Source organism: Nelumbo nucifera, chromosome 3 (assembly GCF_055504915.1).
Source record: "Nelumbo nucifera cultivar China Antique chromosome 3, China Antique-T2T, whole genome shotgun sequence".
Taxonomy (NCBI): domain Eukaryota; kingdom Viridiplantae; phylum Streptophyta; class Magnoliopsida; order Proteales; family Nelumbonaceae; genus Nelumbo; species Nelumbo nucifera.
The window spans coordinates 93229983-93247892 of record NC_142651.1 but is presented as its reverse complement, the minus strand read 5'-3'; the positions used below and the strand labels follow the sequence as shown (position 1 = coordinate 93247892).

The 17910-nt window shown below is 39.6% G+C and overlaps 1 protein-coding gene across 3 annotated transcripts in view; it reads left to right on the top strand.

The window, feature by feature from the left end:
* The first annotated feature begins 3074 nt into the window (after positions 1–3074).
* The window catches only part of LOC104589773 (putative leucine-rich repeat receptor-like serine/threonine-protein kinase At3g14840), a 36549-nt gene continuing 21713 nt past the window's right edge, over positions 3075–17910 (top strand). For 2 of the 3 annotated variants that reach the window (XM_088901240.1, XM_088901241.1), the window contains exons 1-2: positions 3075–3346; positions 3973–4132. In XM_088901240.1, coding sequence (XP_088757366.1) covers positions 3244–3346; positions 3973–4132 — 263 coding nt within the window. In that variant the 5' untranslated portion in view covers positions 3075–3243. The remainder of the gene's footprint in view (positions 3347–3972; positions 4133–17910) is intronic. The other variant, XM_010248208.3, reaches the window with a different exon arrangement.

The window sequence follows — 17910 nt, the reverse complement described above, 5'->3', positions numbered from 1 at the left end:
TACCGGGTAGAACGGTTGGCCCATTCTGACAAAAAAAAGTAAAAAAATTGAAAAACGGTCAAAGCCATTTGAATGGTTAACTGGCCGGTTCAACTGTTTGCTGACCAAAATCAATGGTTTTTGGGAAACAAGTGATTTTAGGGAAAAACGGGTGACCGGTTCCTGATTTTTTCGGTCCGACCATCTAATCCGGTCTAGTTTTGAAAACCATGAGTTGCTGTATGAATGGTGGGTCTGATTATTCTGATTTAAAGACCAAGAAAAACACCTTGCAACCTTTCCACTTTAAACCTGGTTTGCCGAGGGAAAAAGCCCTATTTCTAATGTTCAAGGTGGAAAACTCTAAAAAACAAGATGAGAGCAAATATTTTCTAAAAGGGTAATTTGGGTATTCAAAAATATGGGCAAGGAGTATTTTTTGGTCTATGTGATTATGGGCTTGTTTAGGAAGGCTTCTGCATTGATTGAGCTGTGCTGCTGACTGCTAAGCTGCTTCAAAGAAGCTATCCAATTTATAACTTTACCTGAAAGTTACTTTTTCACCTCTGGATTTTTTACCAAACATGTCGTTTTTCAGTTCATGTACCGCTTAAAGCAAATGTGTGAAATACCTCAATAGTAGTTTGTAAAAATTGTTACATTTTTTATACTTTTTTTTGAGAGGCTATACTATTGGAGAAGTCAATAAAGGCATCATACTATAAAATCTGGTTATTTTTTGCATATCAGCTGCATTTATCATCTAGACCTACGGTACATTAGAATCTCATTTGGAAAATCAAAATTCCTTTGAAATTCTAGATTTTTTCATGTTAAAGGCACCGTGGAATGGAGTAAAGACCAAAGAGGAGCTCTATTTTTTTTTTCTTTTTTTGCAGGAAACAAACAAGTTCTGCACATTTTGTAATTCAGAGTTTGAATCATGGAAGCATCTCTTTCTTTATGTGCCACTATGCCAAGACAGTCTAACTTACAACACAATTAGGGGGTTAACCCTAGAGTAGAGATGGCAGTTTATTGACCTACCCCTGTCACAGCCCGACTCACCCTATATATATATAGCCAAACATATTATATTAAATAATATAACATAGCTCTAGGTAGAATAATAAAAAAAATAGATTTATAAGTGGGAATAACTAAGAAGAGGCAGGGGGACAGGGTTGGGGTTGGGATTTCTAGCCCCTTTGTGTTATGTTTGGTTTGAAGGAAAAGGTAGGGAAAAGAAGGGAAAGATAGGGAAATCAATACAAGATTTGTAAAGGTTTTTCCTACCTTTTCCTACGTTTTCCTTCAAATCAAACATAACCTTAGGGTATGGGTGGGATATTCTAATTCAGGGTCGAGGATGGGGCATGTAAAACTCAACCCCAACCTGTCCTGTTGCCATTCTTAACCCAGAGGAAGTTCAAGACAAACAACTGTGTCACTTTGTCACTGAATCAACAACAACTAAGTTGAAGTCTCTATCAAAAGAAGAAGAAACACAATTCACATTATTAAATTTCTAATTATATCTCAGCTCATTGGGGACATGAGAAATGCTAAATTCCATAATAAAAAATGAATTTGTCTAATGCAGCTAGAGAGAGCTGAATCTTATTTGTATAAGAATCTGGAGATCAATATATTGTTAATTTGAATAATCAACATTCAATTCCTTCGGCGAATCTCTTAGTATATGTTGAAGGTTCTTACATGCCACACAGATGGGAGGCAATACTGGTTGTCATTCTTAGAAGTTGATTTGTTGTCTATGAAGAATTGAATGTAGAAGAAAGCATCGTCCTTAAGGCTGTGTTTGTTTGTGGTGTAAAATGTCATTGTCGGTTTGGTTTTATCAGCGTTTGGATGAAGTGTAAAACACTATCAGCGTAAAACATTACTTCCAGTTCAGTTTTGTCCATGTTTGGATGGAGATGAGATTTACATCGTAAATTAATGTAAAACGTCAATTATAGTGATGTTTTACATAATAAATTTTAAGCAATTTATGGAGTAACCAAGAGGAGAGAGAATTAGTGGCATGAGTTAAGGAATGAGAGGGAGTTAATGGCATAATTAATAAGAAGAGATAATTAAAAGAGTAAATGGGAATAGAGATACTGATGAGTTAACGAAAAGAGTTAAAAGTCTTAATGCGTCAGCTTGGCACATTCCATTTTAATATACAAAAGATATAAAAGCTATGTGAATAAACCTTTGCCCATGATTTGGCTTATGATGCATGTAAATATAATATAATAATATGTAAAAGTGGCACTCATCATCTAGAACAAATTCTTCATCTTAACGGAGCATCTCTTTTTTGGCCCAAAAAAAAAAAAAAGACAACTGGCAACTTTTGATACCACATTAGGGACAGGATGGGGTGGGGGATGGAATTTATATATAATTCTCTAAAAATCTATTTCAAACCTGATGATAAATTATTAAAATACCTCTGATTTTTTTTTCAAATTTTCAAGGCTATGTTTGATTTAAAAGAAAAAAGTAGAGAAAGGTAGGGAAACTTTTATAAAACTTGTATGAATTTCCCTACCTTTCCTTTCCTTTCCCTACTTTTTCCTTCAAACCAAATACAACCTTAGGGTTTAATAATCCCATTTTTAAAATACTCTTAGATTTTTATAATCCTATTTTTCAAATACCTCTAATATTTATTGTGCTTTTAAATAATTGGCACAGGGTGGGGAAACTTTGAAGATTCTCTATTCCCAATGGACTAGGAGGGGTGTCCGATCCCACCATTGGAGATGAGGCAAGAGAGGAGGCAGTGAATTCAAATCAGCCCCCCACAACATCCAGGTGTATTAAAAACATCTTGATAATCCTAAAAATAATGATGTCATCATCGAGAGATGTTCTCAATACATGGGGGGATATGCTGTATGGCACATTGCGGGGGACTGATTTGCTATCGGAGACGGTGCCCCGCCCGAAACCCGTTTCATTGTCACTCTTAATACTGTGACCTTGGTGAATGTGACTCGAAATAATAATAAAAAGAAAGAAATAGTGATGTGATGCGTTGATTTTATTTACAAACCAGGTCTTTGCGCGATGAGGGGCCCATCATTTCTTTTTCTTCCCGGGATTTTTGGGATTTATCAATAAGTTTCAGGCATGTTCAGAGAACAATAACAACCCCGAATTTGAGGTTCTCTTCCTTTTTTTCGAGAGCAAATCTAAGATTTGAGGTTAGTTCTCCTTGATTATTCCTCTAAAATTCGATCGCTGAAGATGATCTTGGAACGTATATTGGTGGTTTGGGTTATTGGGTTCAGCTGCTTATTGGCACTTGAGCTCGGAGCTGCTCAAGAGCCTACTCTCGTGTCTGATGAAGGTAAGAAGTAGATTCTTTTCCCTTTTCCTTTTCAGCTTAATTTGAAAAATAGAACTATACATCTCCTCTTCCTCTTCTTCCTCAAGAATCATTCTATAAACAACCTACCTAAATTTTGTTTCATTTGGTGATCGAAATAATTATCACTTTGATTTTAATTCTGGCCTAAAACAGCAATAACCCATAACCCTTCTTTGCTTTTCAATTGATCTGCTTATTTGGGTTGTATTTCATGCATTGTTGTTTTTACCGGAAACGCTTTTGCTGATTATTACAGACTGCAGTTTCTATCTGAAATGTCAATTCCCTTATGCATTTTTTTCATCAAATCAGATTTTAACCTAAAACAATTCCGATAGAAACAGCAATGTTACCAAACACAACCTTGGTGATTGACAGGCTTTTCTTGCTTTCTTTTTCTTTTCTATTTTCTATTGCTGCTGGAGGAACTTTGAGAAGTACAAATTAACGTGTAAAGCTAAAAAGTCGAAAATACGAAATTAATTTTGGGTAACATAGCAATCTGGAAAAGAAAAATGGAACAAATCACTACTCCCACGGCCTTTGGGTCTCTTCTGTTCTCTGAAAGGAATATTGTGCTGACTGTTTTGACTCTTCTGATGCAGTGGAAGCTCTCCGTCAGATAGCAACCAAACTGGGGAAGACGGACTGGGACTTCACCGTGGATCCATGCAGCGGTCAATCGGGATGGAAGACTGATGCACCCAAAGAATCTCGGAACGTCGTCGAATGTGAATGCAACGCCACTTGCCACGTCACCATCATGTACGATTCTCTCACTGAATGCCATATTGTCATACCATCCACATTTGCTACGATAGCATCGTAACCCTTTGCTTGGGGTATGTTTGGTTCTATTGGTTTTTATTGATTAAGGCCTTTATTGATGGAATGCCTATATAACAGTATTTATTCAATAAATGCCGACAGAATCAAACACGTAGTAAGTCAAAGTCTTTGATATATTGCTATGACCCCACCAATGTTAAGCTACTGCATAGATCCAAGGCGGCTATGATTTTCTGTTTTAACCGTATGCACTATAAATAGTACCATAGCAAATATGAAGATAAAGTTGCACCGTCATCATGGTCCCACTACGTATGAGATGTATAGTATCAATTTATGTTGAAAGCGTGTTGGAATACGTTTTGTTGGGAGCAGATTTGATCTCTAAATGGATATTCAATATCCCCTCTATATCAGTTACAAATCTCCCCGTATTTGAGTCGAACACCCCCCCACCACCACAAAAAAAAAAAAAAAAAATCAATTAATGACTAATGGTTGGCAATACATGACTGTTACTTGAGTTTGAGTATGATGCTTGAAATAGGCATGAGGTGTTTATATGTAATATGTGTATGTTTGGCATCGATGTTGCGGATAAAGAAAATAGTGTTTTTTTGTTTATGTTTGTTAGAGCAACAGCAATATTTTTTATTTAGTATCAGTGCTTTATTAGGAATGGTAATTTTTCTCATTTTTAACGGGGATCCGATTTCCCCGACCTGATGGGATCAGAGATGGAGATTGTTTTGGTGGGGCAGGGACTGAGACGGGGATTAATAGGAATCCCCAATTAGGGTTGGGTCGGGATGGGAATTGAGGTCCCCGCCCTGCCTAGACCCCAATTGTATATATATATATATATATATATATATATATATATATTATTTAAATAATATATTATTATATATTTATATTATACATATCAAAACATATTTAAAAATTATTTATAATTTAAAATTTTTATTTATTTTAAGTAAATTTATTTTTCAAATAAATACTTTTATCTAAAAAAATTCTGGGATTGGGTCCCCGCAGGGAACCCATCTCCATTGGGGATCGGGGATGGAGGACAAATTTTACCCCTGGCAAGGATATATATATATATATATATATATATATATATATATATATATATATATATATTGTTGATGTGATGAGGGAGATCTGTGGTCCGAGGTCCGATATCCGCTGTGTCCGGTACCCAGGGTGGATGAGAATCCCAATATCGATTCTACAGGGAAGGAGAATGTTAGAGGCCTTGGATGAATACCCGAGGTGAGGACTCTGATGGTCAAGTTAGCAAGAGGGTACAAGGTGGACGAAGTCTAAGATGAGAACACCCAGACGAGGTCACAAGAGAGCAAGTAATCTCAAGAGTGAGCTAGAGAGTTGGAGTATTTGATCCTTTACTTGGAAGGGGTTACCTCCTATTTATACTTGAGGCCACCAAGGGGCAGGTGACCTCGGACAGCCTAGATGCAGTTCGTACCAAGGGCACGATCATCTGGGAGTGCCAGGTGAGGGCATGCAATTGGCTCTGCAAGGCTTGCCAAGCCCAGCCTAGTATGCACCTTGATTGGTCCAACGCGAGGTGCTGACTTCAGCTTTACCCACGACCCGATTGGTTCCACTCTGTGCTTCGCCGCTTGACGCGTGTAGGCTCACCATTGGCCCAGGTGGGGGCCCGAGATAGAAGGGGCCTCAATTTCGGCCGAAGGGAGTGCATTGTCTCGTACTAGGAGGCATCGATGGACATGTGCGCATCGTGGCCTATGGTGGCGTTAGTATGCCTTTGAATTGTGAGGATGACCGAAGCTAATGCAGGGCCTCGACTCAGTTGCACCTGTAGAGGGGGGCCATGGCTTCGGCTCTAAGTTTTCTATGGCGCAAGGTGGGCGAAAGGGAGGTTTGCCCCCTAGTCTTGTGAATGTTGGGTGCATCTCGCGAGGCCTTGTCTTCGGCTAAGGGTGCCGAGGAGGAAGCACAAGGGTACCCGAGCTGGTGACTTGGTTGCTTTGTAAGGGAGTCTCTTTATGCAGTGTCGTGGGTCATGAAGAAAGTAGTTCCCGGAGCCAGATACGGGTCACATTGGTCGGGAGTCCCCGAATAGGCGAGTTGGGGGCCGAGTCCTCAACAGGTTGCTGAGTAATTGCCGTAGGGAAAATGGGACACGAGTGAACCAGACCACGGTTATGCTAAGTCAACACGGTTGGGCTGACTAGTGAGTCACAGTGAGGAGGTGCTTTGGTTTGCCAAACATCGTTTCATCTACCCGAGGTAGGCCACGCGTGTCGGTCAGCGGATAGGCATCAAAGGTGGTTGTTCATCAGTCGTTGGATCCCGCGTGATCTGGGCCATCCATTTTTCTTTAAATAGGGGCCTCGGCTTCGGCCATCACTTGTTCACTAGTGCCTTTGCTTCCAAGAGTTTCTTGCTTCCCTAGAGCCCTCGGTTTCAGTTGCTCGCCTTCATCTCTTTCGTCCTCGTCTTCTTGCGTTTTGTTTGGTGCTATTTTCTTGTAGAGATGCATGTGGATGCCAAAAGACTGCTACTAGAGAGTGCCTTGACCAGGAAGAATGGCCAAGTAGAGGACATCTCGGGGGGGCAGACTCCGAGGAGAGTGGTTGTGGTACCACCACAAGGGTGGAGAAGGGGTCCACGCCCGCCAGAGGGACCCCATGTCCATAGGCCCCTGCTGGTGGGGCCAACAGAGGGAAGAAGAAGGCCGAGAAGGATTAGCCAAAGAAGACTAGCTAGAAAAGGCCAACCAAGGTGCCACCAGCACCTCCCGCAAAGAGGCATGTGCACAGGGACAGCCCAGCCAAGGGCGGTGTGCCGAGGAAAGGGGCTCCTACTACTCCGAGTAGACTGCCTGCGAAGGGCTTGCTGCTAGGCCCTCATTTTCTCCTCCCTCCACTTCCAAGCCCAACAAGGGGGGAGCGCCTGAACTGTCTCCACTACCCAAAGTGGGGCGTCCGCGAGGGGGACTCCATTGATACCGAGGGAATCGACACAGCCCTTGTCAAGGGGATGGTCCCTCCGGGGGACCGCTTAGACATGATGCAGACAGACCCCATTGCCATCGTCGACGAGGGGATGGACTTCTTGGCCGAGGTGAGTTTCCTTCTCTTTTTGACGTGCTGCTTGCTAGCTTTTATTGTCTTTACTAATGGTGTGCTTGGTGCAGGTCTGCCGTCACTATGTCAGCCTCGATGATTGCCTCCGCCTCCTTCTCGAGCATGCGACTCGACTTGAGAAGAAGAATAAACAGCTTCAGGTGTGGGTGGCTTCAACGAAGTGCAACCTAGACGAGACCCTCATGTTGTTGAAAGAGGAGAAGCTGCTCCGATAGACGCTGAAAGATGACTTAAATGCCGAGAAGGCTCTCATCGCTAGAGCTGAGGACCGATTAAGGAGGTCAAAGGCTGAGGTTGAGGCAAAATACTGAGATGCTATCGTTGTTTGACAACAGACACTGGAGTACCAACAGTACCTGGGCGCACTATAGATCCGCAACCTACTTGGAGGGGATTGACGACACCAAGAAGGCTCTTTTGAAGATGGTGCCAGACTTTCCCATTGACCAGTTGCAGGTGCTCCTTGACTCTCTCGTCCTCGGAGGACAAGGCTGAAGTTCCCACCAAAGTTGCAGACGCAAGCATTGAGGATCCTACCATTCCTCCAACCGAGGGCGAGGCCTAGCCGACTTTAGTTCTTGTTTCTATCTCTGTTATAAATGTGCTTGGCCTTGAATGCCAAAAATTTTATAAGTTGAGTTGTGAAGGGGAATGAGAACTTTTTGTATACTTTGTGCCTTTGTCTTTCTTTTCTTCTTCCTCTTTCTCTTTTTTTATCGAGTGGTCTATGCCCCTTCCCTTTCAAATGTTACAAGTAGACAAAAAATAATCCAAAGTGGCTCGTTAGACGTTCGCTTTAGAAAGTTAGCCTGACACTTATTCCCTTAGACGAGGCCGAGGTGGACCTTCGAGGTGATTGAGGTCACGTGCCAAGGTGAACCGTCGGGACGGTCAGGGTTACTATCCTCTTTCCCTTGCCGCGCTATTGTGGAGCCAAGGTGGCTGCCTGCTACCGAAGAGGTCCCCAAGTTGTGTATCTTATGCCTTTTTGCGGTTGCATTTCTTCTTGTGTTTCATGTAGGGGTCGGTACCCCCTTCCGAAAGGTCACAAGTTGCAAAAATTCATCGTTCAATAACCCATATGCTCAATTGCCCAGGTAGGTAAGGCCAAGGCCCAGCTTCGCCGCCAAAAATCCGGGACCCCCTTCCTTAGTGAAGAGAGGGAGGCACACGCCATTTCTGTCCTGGCTACCCATCTTATGGGGAATAGGGCACATGAAACCGCATCTAGCCAGGGCTGCGTAGAGCTCATCCGGTGCCATGGACTGCACTGGTCTCAACAAGGTGGTGTTGTCGCCTTCAGCATGTCTGTTCTACCATGAATTGAGTTGAGCAGTGGGTCGATGCCACTTCTTGATCTTGGATGAGGACTCACTCATTTGGAGGGTCTCTCCGAGGTTGAAGCCAAAATTAAGGGCTGACTCGTTAGTTGCAGTTGAGGTCCAATAGGTTCCCTCTCAGAAGGGATGAGCAAGAGTGTGACCTCCAGCGGGCCATATGCCTTGGGCCGACGTCTGGTCTAAGTGTATAACCTTGGCAAAGGTTGTATACCGTGGCCAGGCTGTATAGCAAGGTGGGGGACCTGGCGACTAGGCGTACTACCTCCTAGGGTTGTGTGCCTTGGACTGAGGTTGTATGCTGCGGAAGGGTGCTCGGTCGAGACAAGAATGTATACGTTGAGGGTTTGAGGCGAGGTAAGAGAAACTTGCTTTATTACAAAATGTGTACATGGTTGGCCGAAGTCGAGCTCTTGAGGTTACATAGTTCGGCTTGCGGGTACAGCCAAGGCCGAAACGTTGGTGATGACTGATTGCAACCGTTGCTATTGGGTGAGGTGATGAGGTCGGATGAGCGACTCAATCTCATCTTGAAGGTCGTAGCACTCCTTGGTGTCGTGGTTGATGCCATAGTGAAACATGTAGTATTTTGTTGGGTCACCCCTCTTAGGGTTCCTCTTTCTCTTCCTAGGCCACTTTACATACTCCTCCCCTCCTACTTGCATGAGGATGTGTGCTCGGGTGGAGTTAAGCAGCGTGTACTCGTCATAGGATGAGACCGGTGGCTTCCTGTTGGTGTCGTCACCGCAGTTATCTTCATGTCGGTGGTTGCCATGGTAGAGGTCAGCCTCTCCACCTCGGGGCTCGCTGACCGAGGCTTCCTCTGTGGCGATGTACGTCTGTGCCTTCAAGGCTGGAGCCTGGAGAACCAATGCTGAGCTGCCCCCTTGAGAGTTGCCTGGAAGGCTCGACACATCTATGTGTCAGAGTACCCATACAAGAGCATGAGTACCCAGAAGCTCTCTAGGTTCTAGTCTAGATTTGAGTTGCCTTCGTAAGTCTCTAGTATGGGGGCTTTAAAATGTTGTGGAAGAGGCTCCGAGGTGATGGTGGCAGTGAAGGCACCCATCCTAGTGGAGGGATACTGTCTTGTCGAGGTGTCACCTCAGCTCTTCTTGACTTGCCGAAGTTCGTCCTTCACCACGTTGAGTTGTGCCTGTATATCGGTGATCTGCTCACCAGTGGGTACCTCGGCTTCATCCCATTCTCCTCGTCGGTGGGACGGGCTGGCTACGTCTCAGTTCCTTTTGGCCCATCTGTCGTCGAGGTAGTCTCGAAGGTGCAAGGTGCGAGATGGAGGTGGTGTTTCTTGTCGGCAGCGGTACCCTTGGCTTTGACGTTGGTTGCAACACCATACTGATTCATTCTCCCTTCGACTGAGAGGTCTTGCATGCCGAGGGGGTTGGCTCACACGTCGGTTGCTACCAGGTTCAGAGGGCTCGGCCTGGTGGGAGTCAGTGGAGCTAAGGGCTAGCGGGTCCGCAGACTCGCACTACCCCCACTAGCCCGATGCCCGGGCGGGGCGGCTTCCTGCCTGGGGACACACCTTAACACGCCGACGAGGTGGTCCAATCGGTCTAGGACCTCTTGGAATTGCTTGTTGGTGACTAAGTTCTGGGCATTCCTGGTGTTTCATATCATGTTGAAGGAAGTCTTTATTGCAAGTTAGATTGAAGGAAGTCTTAGCGACATTCCCATAGACAGCGCCAATTGTTGATGCTCAGATTGGCCGTGGTCAACACTGTCAATTCACCCCCAAGTCCAAGTAGACCCGAGGTACTAGAAGTCTCAGGACAGGTGTGGCTGAGGAGTGGAGTCTGAGATCAGGGAGATCTATGGTCCGAGGTCCGATATCTGTTGTGTTCGATACTCGAGGTGGATGAGGATCCCAGTATCGGTTTTGCAGGGAAGAAAAATGTCAGAGGCCTCGGGTGAAGACCCGGGGCGAGAACTCCGATGGTCAAGTTAGTAAGAGAGTACGAGGTGGACGAGGTCTGAGATGCGAACACGCAGACGAGGTCACAGGAGAGCAAGTAATCTTAAGAGTGAGCTAGAGAGCTGGAGTATTCAATCCTTTACCTGGAGGGGATTGCCTCCTATTTATACTTAAGGCCGCCAGGGGCAGGTGACATCGGATGGTTTGGATGTAGTTCGTACTGAGGGCGTGATCATTTGGGAGCACCAGGTGAGGGCGCACGATTGGCTCTGCGAGGCCTGCCAAGCCCAACCTAGCATGGGCCCTGATTGATCCAACGCGAGGTACTAACTTCAGCTCTACCCGTGACCCGATTGGTTCCACTCTATGCTTAGCCGCCTAATGCGTATAGGCTCGCCATTGGCCCAACCGAATGTGCCAACATCATATATATATATATCAACAAATATGACCAATAAGGGAATATTCACGGAGAAATTTGATTGGTCAAGGCTCTTTCGGTATCATTCAGTATCATAAACTCTATCTAAACTCTCAAATAGTTTAAACTGAATCTAACTACTTTGGACGATTAATGGAATTGACCTTGGGGTCTCAAAAATATATCATTATAACCAAATTTGATTCTTATATAGTGTACCAATGATGATGTTTTGATTATTTTATATTAAAAGTTTATTTATTATTTATGCAAGCATGTATGTTGTTTGGGCTTTAATTCTAATTGGGTTTAGCCTAATTGAGTGGCGTAGATCATATTAGAAATTGTACCAAACCGTAATCGTATCTTATGGTATGAGATTCTTTCTAAAATGCACCAACTGGACCATGAATACCCCCAATAAGCATATTTTAAAAATGTGTGCCATTTACTGGTTAAAACTTACCTGTCCCAAAGCAGTTAAGTATAATCATTCTAGCTGAAGTGACTTTCTTATGAAGTATAATCATTCTCACTAATTTGTATTGATCAATCCAAAAGGTTTCAGGTAGATATATTGATTAACCCAGATAAAAACAACAATGATACCAAATATAATCAAACTTGGTTGAAAATAAGAGTTGATAAATTATATTCTAAGTAATAGTTGTGCATGACAGGGCTTAGGATGTAATTTAATTTATTCCAATATCAGTATTAAAATAAATAAAAATCATGAAAAATAGAAAAGAAATCCCATATAAGAGCCCCAAGTCAAAGAAAAGAAATACCCACTTTGAGAGACCTCGGCTATATTATATCTATGACTAAAATGATAGCAAATACGTAGAAATGAAGCGAATAAGGCGAATTTGGAATATTTAATTTTGTATTTCTCATGAAAACCAACTATCAGAAATGTTCAAATTGATATTTCACCTATTATTGTTGCAAGTACCTGAAAAAGTAATTCAAGCCCAAAATAATTTGTCTTTGGTTTTTCTAAGAACTTAAACTCAGTAATCGATAGGCCATACAGCAAATCATACTCTTATTGTGTACATCAGTTGACTTCAATATTGGAAGAAGGTACCTTGATTCTCCATAGTGTGACGTCAATGCTGAAATGGATCTCTCATCAGTAATGTCAATGTAAATTGGTTAAGAATAATAGAGAAAGAAGTGAAGCGTTGAGTAAATGGAGGGGCTAATGGAAACCTTTCCTAAAGATCTTTGGAAAGCAAGAAATTAAAAGAGGGCAAGTAGGATAATTTGTTAATGACTCAAGTCATGAGTGGAATAGAAGGAGCTCAAATCCTCTAATGTTTTACTTGTGCAAGGCAAAAAAATGACATTTCATATTTGGACAGTGAAATTGAAATGGAAGACAGATATCTTGAAGAGAAAAAAAATACAAAATTTGGGGTAAATTGCTGAAACTTCTCCTGAAGTTTTTGGTTGTTGCTGAAACCTCCCCTGTTAGTTTGGTAATTGCAATCACCTTCCCTAAGCCCTCTGTCATAGCCGCAAGTAGACCCCCTTTGTTATAATCTTCTAAAAAGAGGCATGAAAATGTTCAAATACCCATACAGTTACTTCAGGCCACAATGTTTATTTTCCAAATTTTCTCTTCATATGAATTGCTAGTTCAAACCCTTCCAATCTCTTTTCCAAAATAGATTTATTTTCAAACTTGACCTTCATATCAATCACTCAAATCTAAAGCTATTATTTTAAATTCTCTATTTTTATTGTTTATAAAGTTTGTATTGTTTTTTTTTCTATAGAAATCAACCTCAATAGTAATTGTATATGTATTTTGGACATTTTGTACCTCTTTTTTAGAAGATTCTAACAAAGGGGATTTACTTGCAAATATATTAAAAAAGTTAAGGGGAGATGATTGTAATTACCAAATTTCAGAGAAAATTTCAGCAACTGTCAAAAACTTCAAAGGATGTTTCGGCAATTTACCCAAAAATTTATATGAAATGTATTGTAATTCAAGGGGGAATGAAAAATGGGGGACAGAAAGCAAAATAAGATAAAACCACACACACAAAGGGAGATGATATTCTGATAAAGGGCTATGAAGTTTATGGTTAAAAAAGATTAATAATGTTGTGCGCTTATAATGTTATGCTTACTAGATTCTGACTTAAAGTATACAATAGATACTTTCCATTAATAACCTATTAAAAAATGATGATCTTATTATTTTAAACACTCAAATTTTTAATTTGTTCATGAATTACAATATTGGAGTGTCTATTGACCAAAATACCTCTAAAAACTTTTTTTTTGACATATTTCAATAAAAGGAAACACTCCAAATACGTAAAGGAACCATCTTTAAGGCATTTTTGTACTACTTATAGATGATTTTTTTTTATTCAAAAGGAGATCCCATGGTGTTTGATGTTTGTTGATGACATGGTTTTAATTGATGAAACTAACAAAAGATTTAATGTAAAACTAGGTTTGTAGACATATACATTAGAAACAAAAGGTTCCAAAATAAGTAGAACTAAAATGAAATATGTACAATGTATAATAATAATAATAATAATAATAATAATAATAATAATAATTAATAGGAATGCAAACCAAGGTAAACTTAGGATTGGAGACTAAGTAGGCTATGTTTGGTTTGAAAGAAAAGGTAGGGAAAAATGGTTCTTTCCCTACCTTTTAAATTCTTTCAAACCAAACACAACATAAAAGATAACTTAATGTCACATTTTCCAGTGTAGGGGTGATCATGGGCTGAGCCGGGCCGGGGTTTGCACTTATGATAAGGGCTATAGCTTAGGCTCAGGCCCGGCCTGGCTTGGGGCTTTGGGCCTGTAACATAAGCCATAGCCTATGTCTACACGGGCTTGGACTGGGTCGGGCCTGATTCTGGGCCAATGTCTTTCATATATAAAACATTACATATCTAAAATATTTTATATTAAATGACATAACATGCATATAAACTTTATTTTATATATTATACATGTTATGTTATAATATTTATATATAATATAATGTAAAATAACATGTATACATTATACACAAAATATGTAAGTTTAAATATATGTGGGCCGGGCCAGGCTTGAAGTATTAAGTCCAAGCCTGACACTAAAATTTGCGGGCCTGATGTGGGCCCGGGCCCGAACACAAAACCCAAGCCCAAGCCTGGAATTTCCGGGCCAGGCTGAAATGATCACCCCTAGTCTTTTGTGATTGGAGAATATTACTTCATCTAAAAGGACAATTTTGTAAAATAAAAGTTTGGGCAGTTAAAAAAATCTATGCTACTATTAAAATTATGAATGAAAGTGTATAAATTTTGTTTGATTAAAATACCCCTATCTTTGAACTTGGTCCCTCTCTAATTATGAGGATAAAAAATTTAATTAAACTACTACTTTTCACCCCTCTCGTTAAATCTTATATTCAAGGTATTCATGATAAAAATGTGCTTATCTTTTAACTTGCTCTCTCACTCTTATTGTGAGGACAAAAAAATGTAATTTGAACTGCTTTTTACCTCATTCCATTCTCTCTCATTAAGTCTTATATTTGATGTATTAATTCTCATTCTATCTCATTAAAGCTTATATTTGAACTAATTTTTTTACTAATAAATTCTATCATTATTTTCTTTGCTTCATATAAAGTATTTCATCTACTTTTAGCACTATTAATAATTAATATAAAACCCATGTTTAAAACCAACCCAAAAATGACATCATTCTTCCATCTTGGTGGTGGGTATGTAATTCAACCATCCAAGTCAAATGGGTCAACCGATGATGTCATAGTTAAATAGCAAAACTTTTAAAATGAGAATAAATACAAAAAATTTAAAAAATGTATAAAATTGGGAATATGTATTAAAGATAAGGATGTATGGTAAACAATGATTGTTTTTATTGATGTTGGAAATGAAATACAAAATTTAAAACTGACCCATAAAAATGAAATTGTATTCATATTTGTGGGTGTATCAACAATTCAACCTTTTGGATTAAATGTGTCAGGCCTTGATATCAAAATTAAATAATAAAAATTTTAAAAATGATAAAAACCAAAAAATGAAAATAATACAAAAATTCACTAATATTTTAAATTAATCATATTAAATAAAATAAGTGTGATGAAAAAGAATTGTTTTATTGATGATGAAAATGGAATACAAAAAATATAAGGCTTATGCAAAAATTAGCTTACATTATTATCTAGTAGAGGGTCACCAATTTAACCTTTTGGGACAATTGTGTCAGCCCTTTATATCATAATACAAAATATAAAAAAGATAAAAAACAAAAAAAAAATGAAAAATGAAGAAATTTTGTAGTAAGACATTTGGGCACATCTCTAATATTATATATCCATCATGTCATACAAAAAAATAGAAAATAGAAATAGAAAATTTTGGTGGTAAGTCAGTAGTTCAACATTTTAGCTCAAATGTGTTAACCCTTGATGTCATAATTAAATAATAAAATTAAAAAAGGATAAAAACATAAAAATTATAAAAATAAATAAATTTTGTAAAAACCATTTGGGCACATTTCTAATATCATATATTCATTATATTATACCAAAATAAGAGTGATAAATAGGAATTATTTTTATACACAAAATATAAAAAATTGTTGAAAATTTTGAATACATATTATTATTATCATCATTATTGTCAAATATTGCCACGTGCAAAGCACGTGCTTACTTATTAGTAAGGAGTATGGTAGAAATACAAATGCTTAGATTGATGAGTCATGGTAAATCTTGAAAGGACAAGATTAAAAATGAAGTCATACAAAATATGGAATAAAATGAGAGAGAGAGAGTATGTATAAAGAGATTGCTCAGATCACTTGTACAAAAAACCATATATGACACTTTGTTTGAATAAGTGATCGATAACAAATTAAAAGGGATAAAAGAGTTTGGGGAAATTAAAAGCAAAAATAACTTGGGTAGAAGTAATCAATTACAAATTAAAAGGGTAACTCGCATTATCCTTCTGTTAGTTAACCCATCACATTTTGTTTAATTATACGTAACATCACATGATATTAGTTTTGCCCTCCACAAAATTTCCCAAGAGAAACAAAGATATTTTCCTGGGCAGATTTTAAAGGTAATCAGTTTATTATATATACTGGTTTGATGAAAAAGCTGTTATGAATCCACAAGACTTTATTAGAAGGGCATAAAATAGGTTACCTAATACTAATATAAAAAAAAAAAATGTTGTAGTTAATCCTCTATAAATACCTATTACACCACTTTTATCCTTTGTGAAGCCACCATAGTCGTTATTGCACAAATCAGGAACCTATAAACCTTCACAAGTTGCTACTTATATTAAAGCTTCTGGCATGAGTGCCCCTTCAAGTTGTTACCCAAATTTTTAGTGGACAAATGTAAGAGTGGCAGTGAGATGAAAAACTAAGATAGATTAATGATTGATGCACAATGTCAGGAAGGATATGAGAAAACAATGAGAAAGAAAAGGGTTAGAGAGGAATGAACAAGATCATGTGTTTGACTTTATCAAGTGTCAATTTCCATTTTGAGCTTCTGGTGTTTGATTGTTGTAACCACACCTTTGACTTTATATATATATACATAAGTCAAACTATTTTGCAGAAGAATACTCCTTGTTGAAGTTTGTTTCATTTCCCCATATTCCCTACTGTTGGACTTGTTACATAGCCATGGAGACCAAACCCTTAGTACCCCTACATGCATGAAGTAGTGACTAAGGTCTAAGGTCGCTAACCTCAACGAGCTATGAAACCAAGAGGATCACATTACTATCTGCTTTAGTCCTTGATGGTCGTAGTATTTATGTTGTCATCAATTGTTCTTTGAGAGAGATACTCCATTTTGGAACTACCGACCACACCTCCTGGTATCTGAGCTAATGGCATATGGGCATAGAGAGGAAACGATACCAAAGAGAGTTTTGTTTGAGACTTGTAGAGGAACAACCCCTCGATGTAGGACCTTGAGAACTACATCACCAACATCGACAAAAGATTGGACCAGATTTCAATCAGGTCTTACCAACTTGGTTCATGAGCTTTATTATAGGAGGACTTCCAAAAGGTCTCACCTGTCCCTTCCCCAGTTCCCCTTCCTTATCTCACTCACCCCATTGACATCGCATGGATGAGTATGGCAATGCCTCAACATCATCCACTTGGCAATTTCCAGAGTTAGACTGTTATCACGCCAAACATAATGCAATCACTATAAAAGCCCTACTGTGACACTATGATTGTCGAATCAAGTGAGAGATTATTGAGTTTGTTGGAATGCTACACCCTGAAGACTTTGTTGACTAGTTAAGTAGAATTAAAAAGTTATTCAATTGCAAATGGGTTCATAGGAGAAGAATCTTCCTTCGTGGCCCTTAAGCTATGAGGTTGATCCCTCGCGCCCGGATTTCCTACCAACTCAATTCTACAATTCTCTCTACTTACCCAATAAAACAATGCCACACGTCTTTTGAGTCTTTAACATTGCAAATAACATGGACGGTATTATTACCCCTCCGTTAGACATGTATTCCTTAAAAAAAAATATGCATGATTTTGCCTTTCTCTTCTCTACTCGGTGTTATCTCCGGCCCATGGAATGACTATAAACCCAAGTGCACATCTCCGGCCCATGGAGGCAAGTGCCATAATGCTGTTTTATAGGAAGCCGTTTAAAAGTTTCAACTTCCTACCAGTGCACATCCCAGCCATACTCTCTTAACTAGTTAAAGAAAAGGAGCTAAAGTGAAATTCGCAAAGTGATGTTTAATAAACTTCTCAATGAGTAAGTCATACACTAAAAAGGTTTGGTGTGATGTAATAATACATATGGATGCTTGCCATTTGCTTCTAGTGAGGCCCTGGTAGTATAACGGGAGG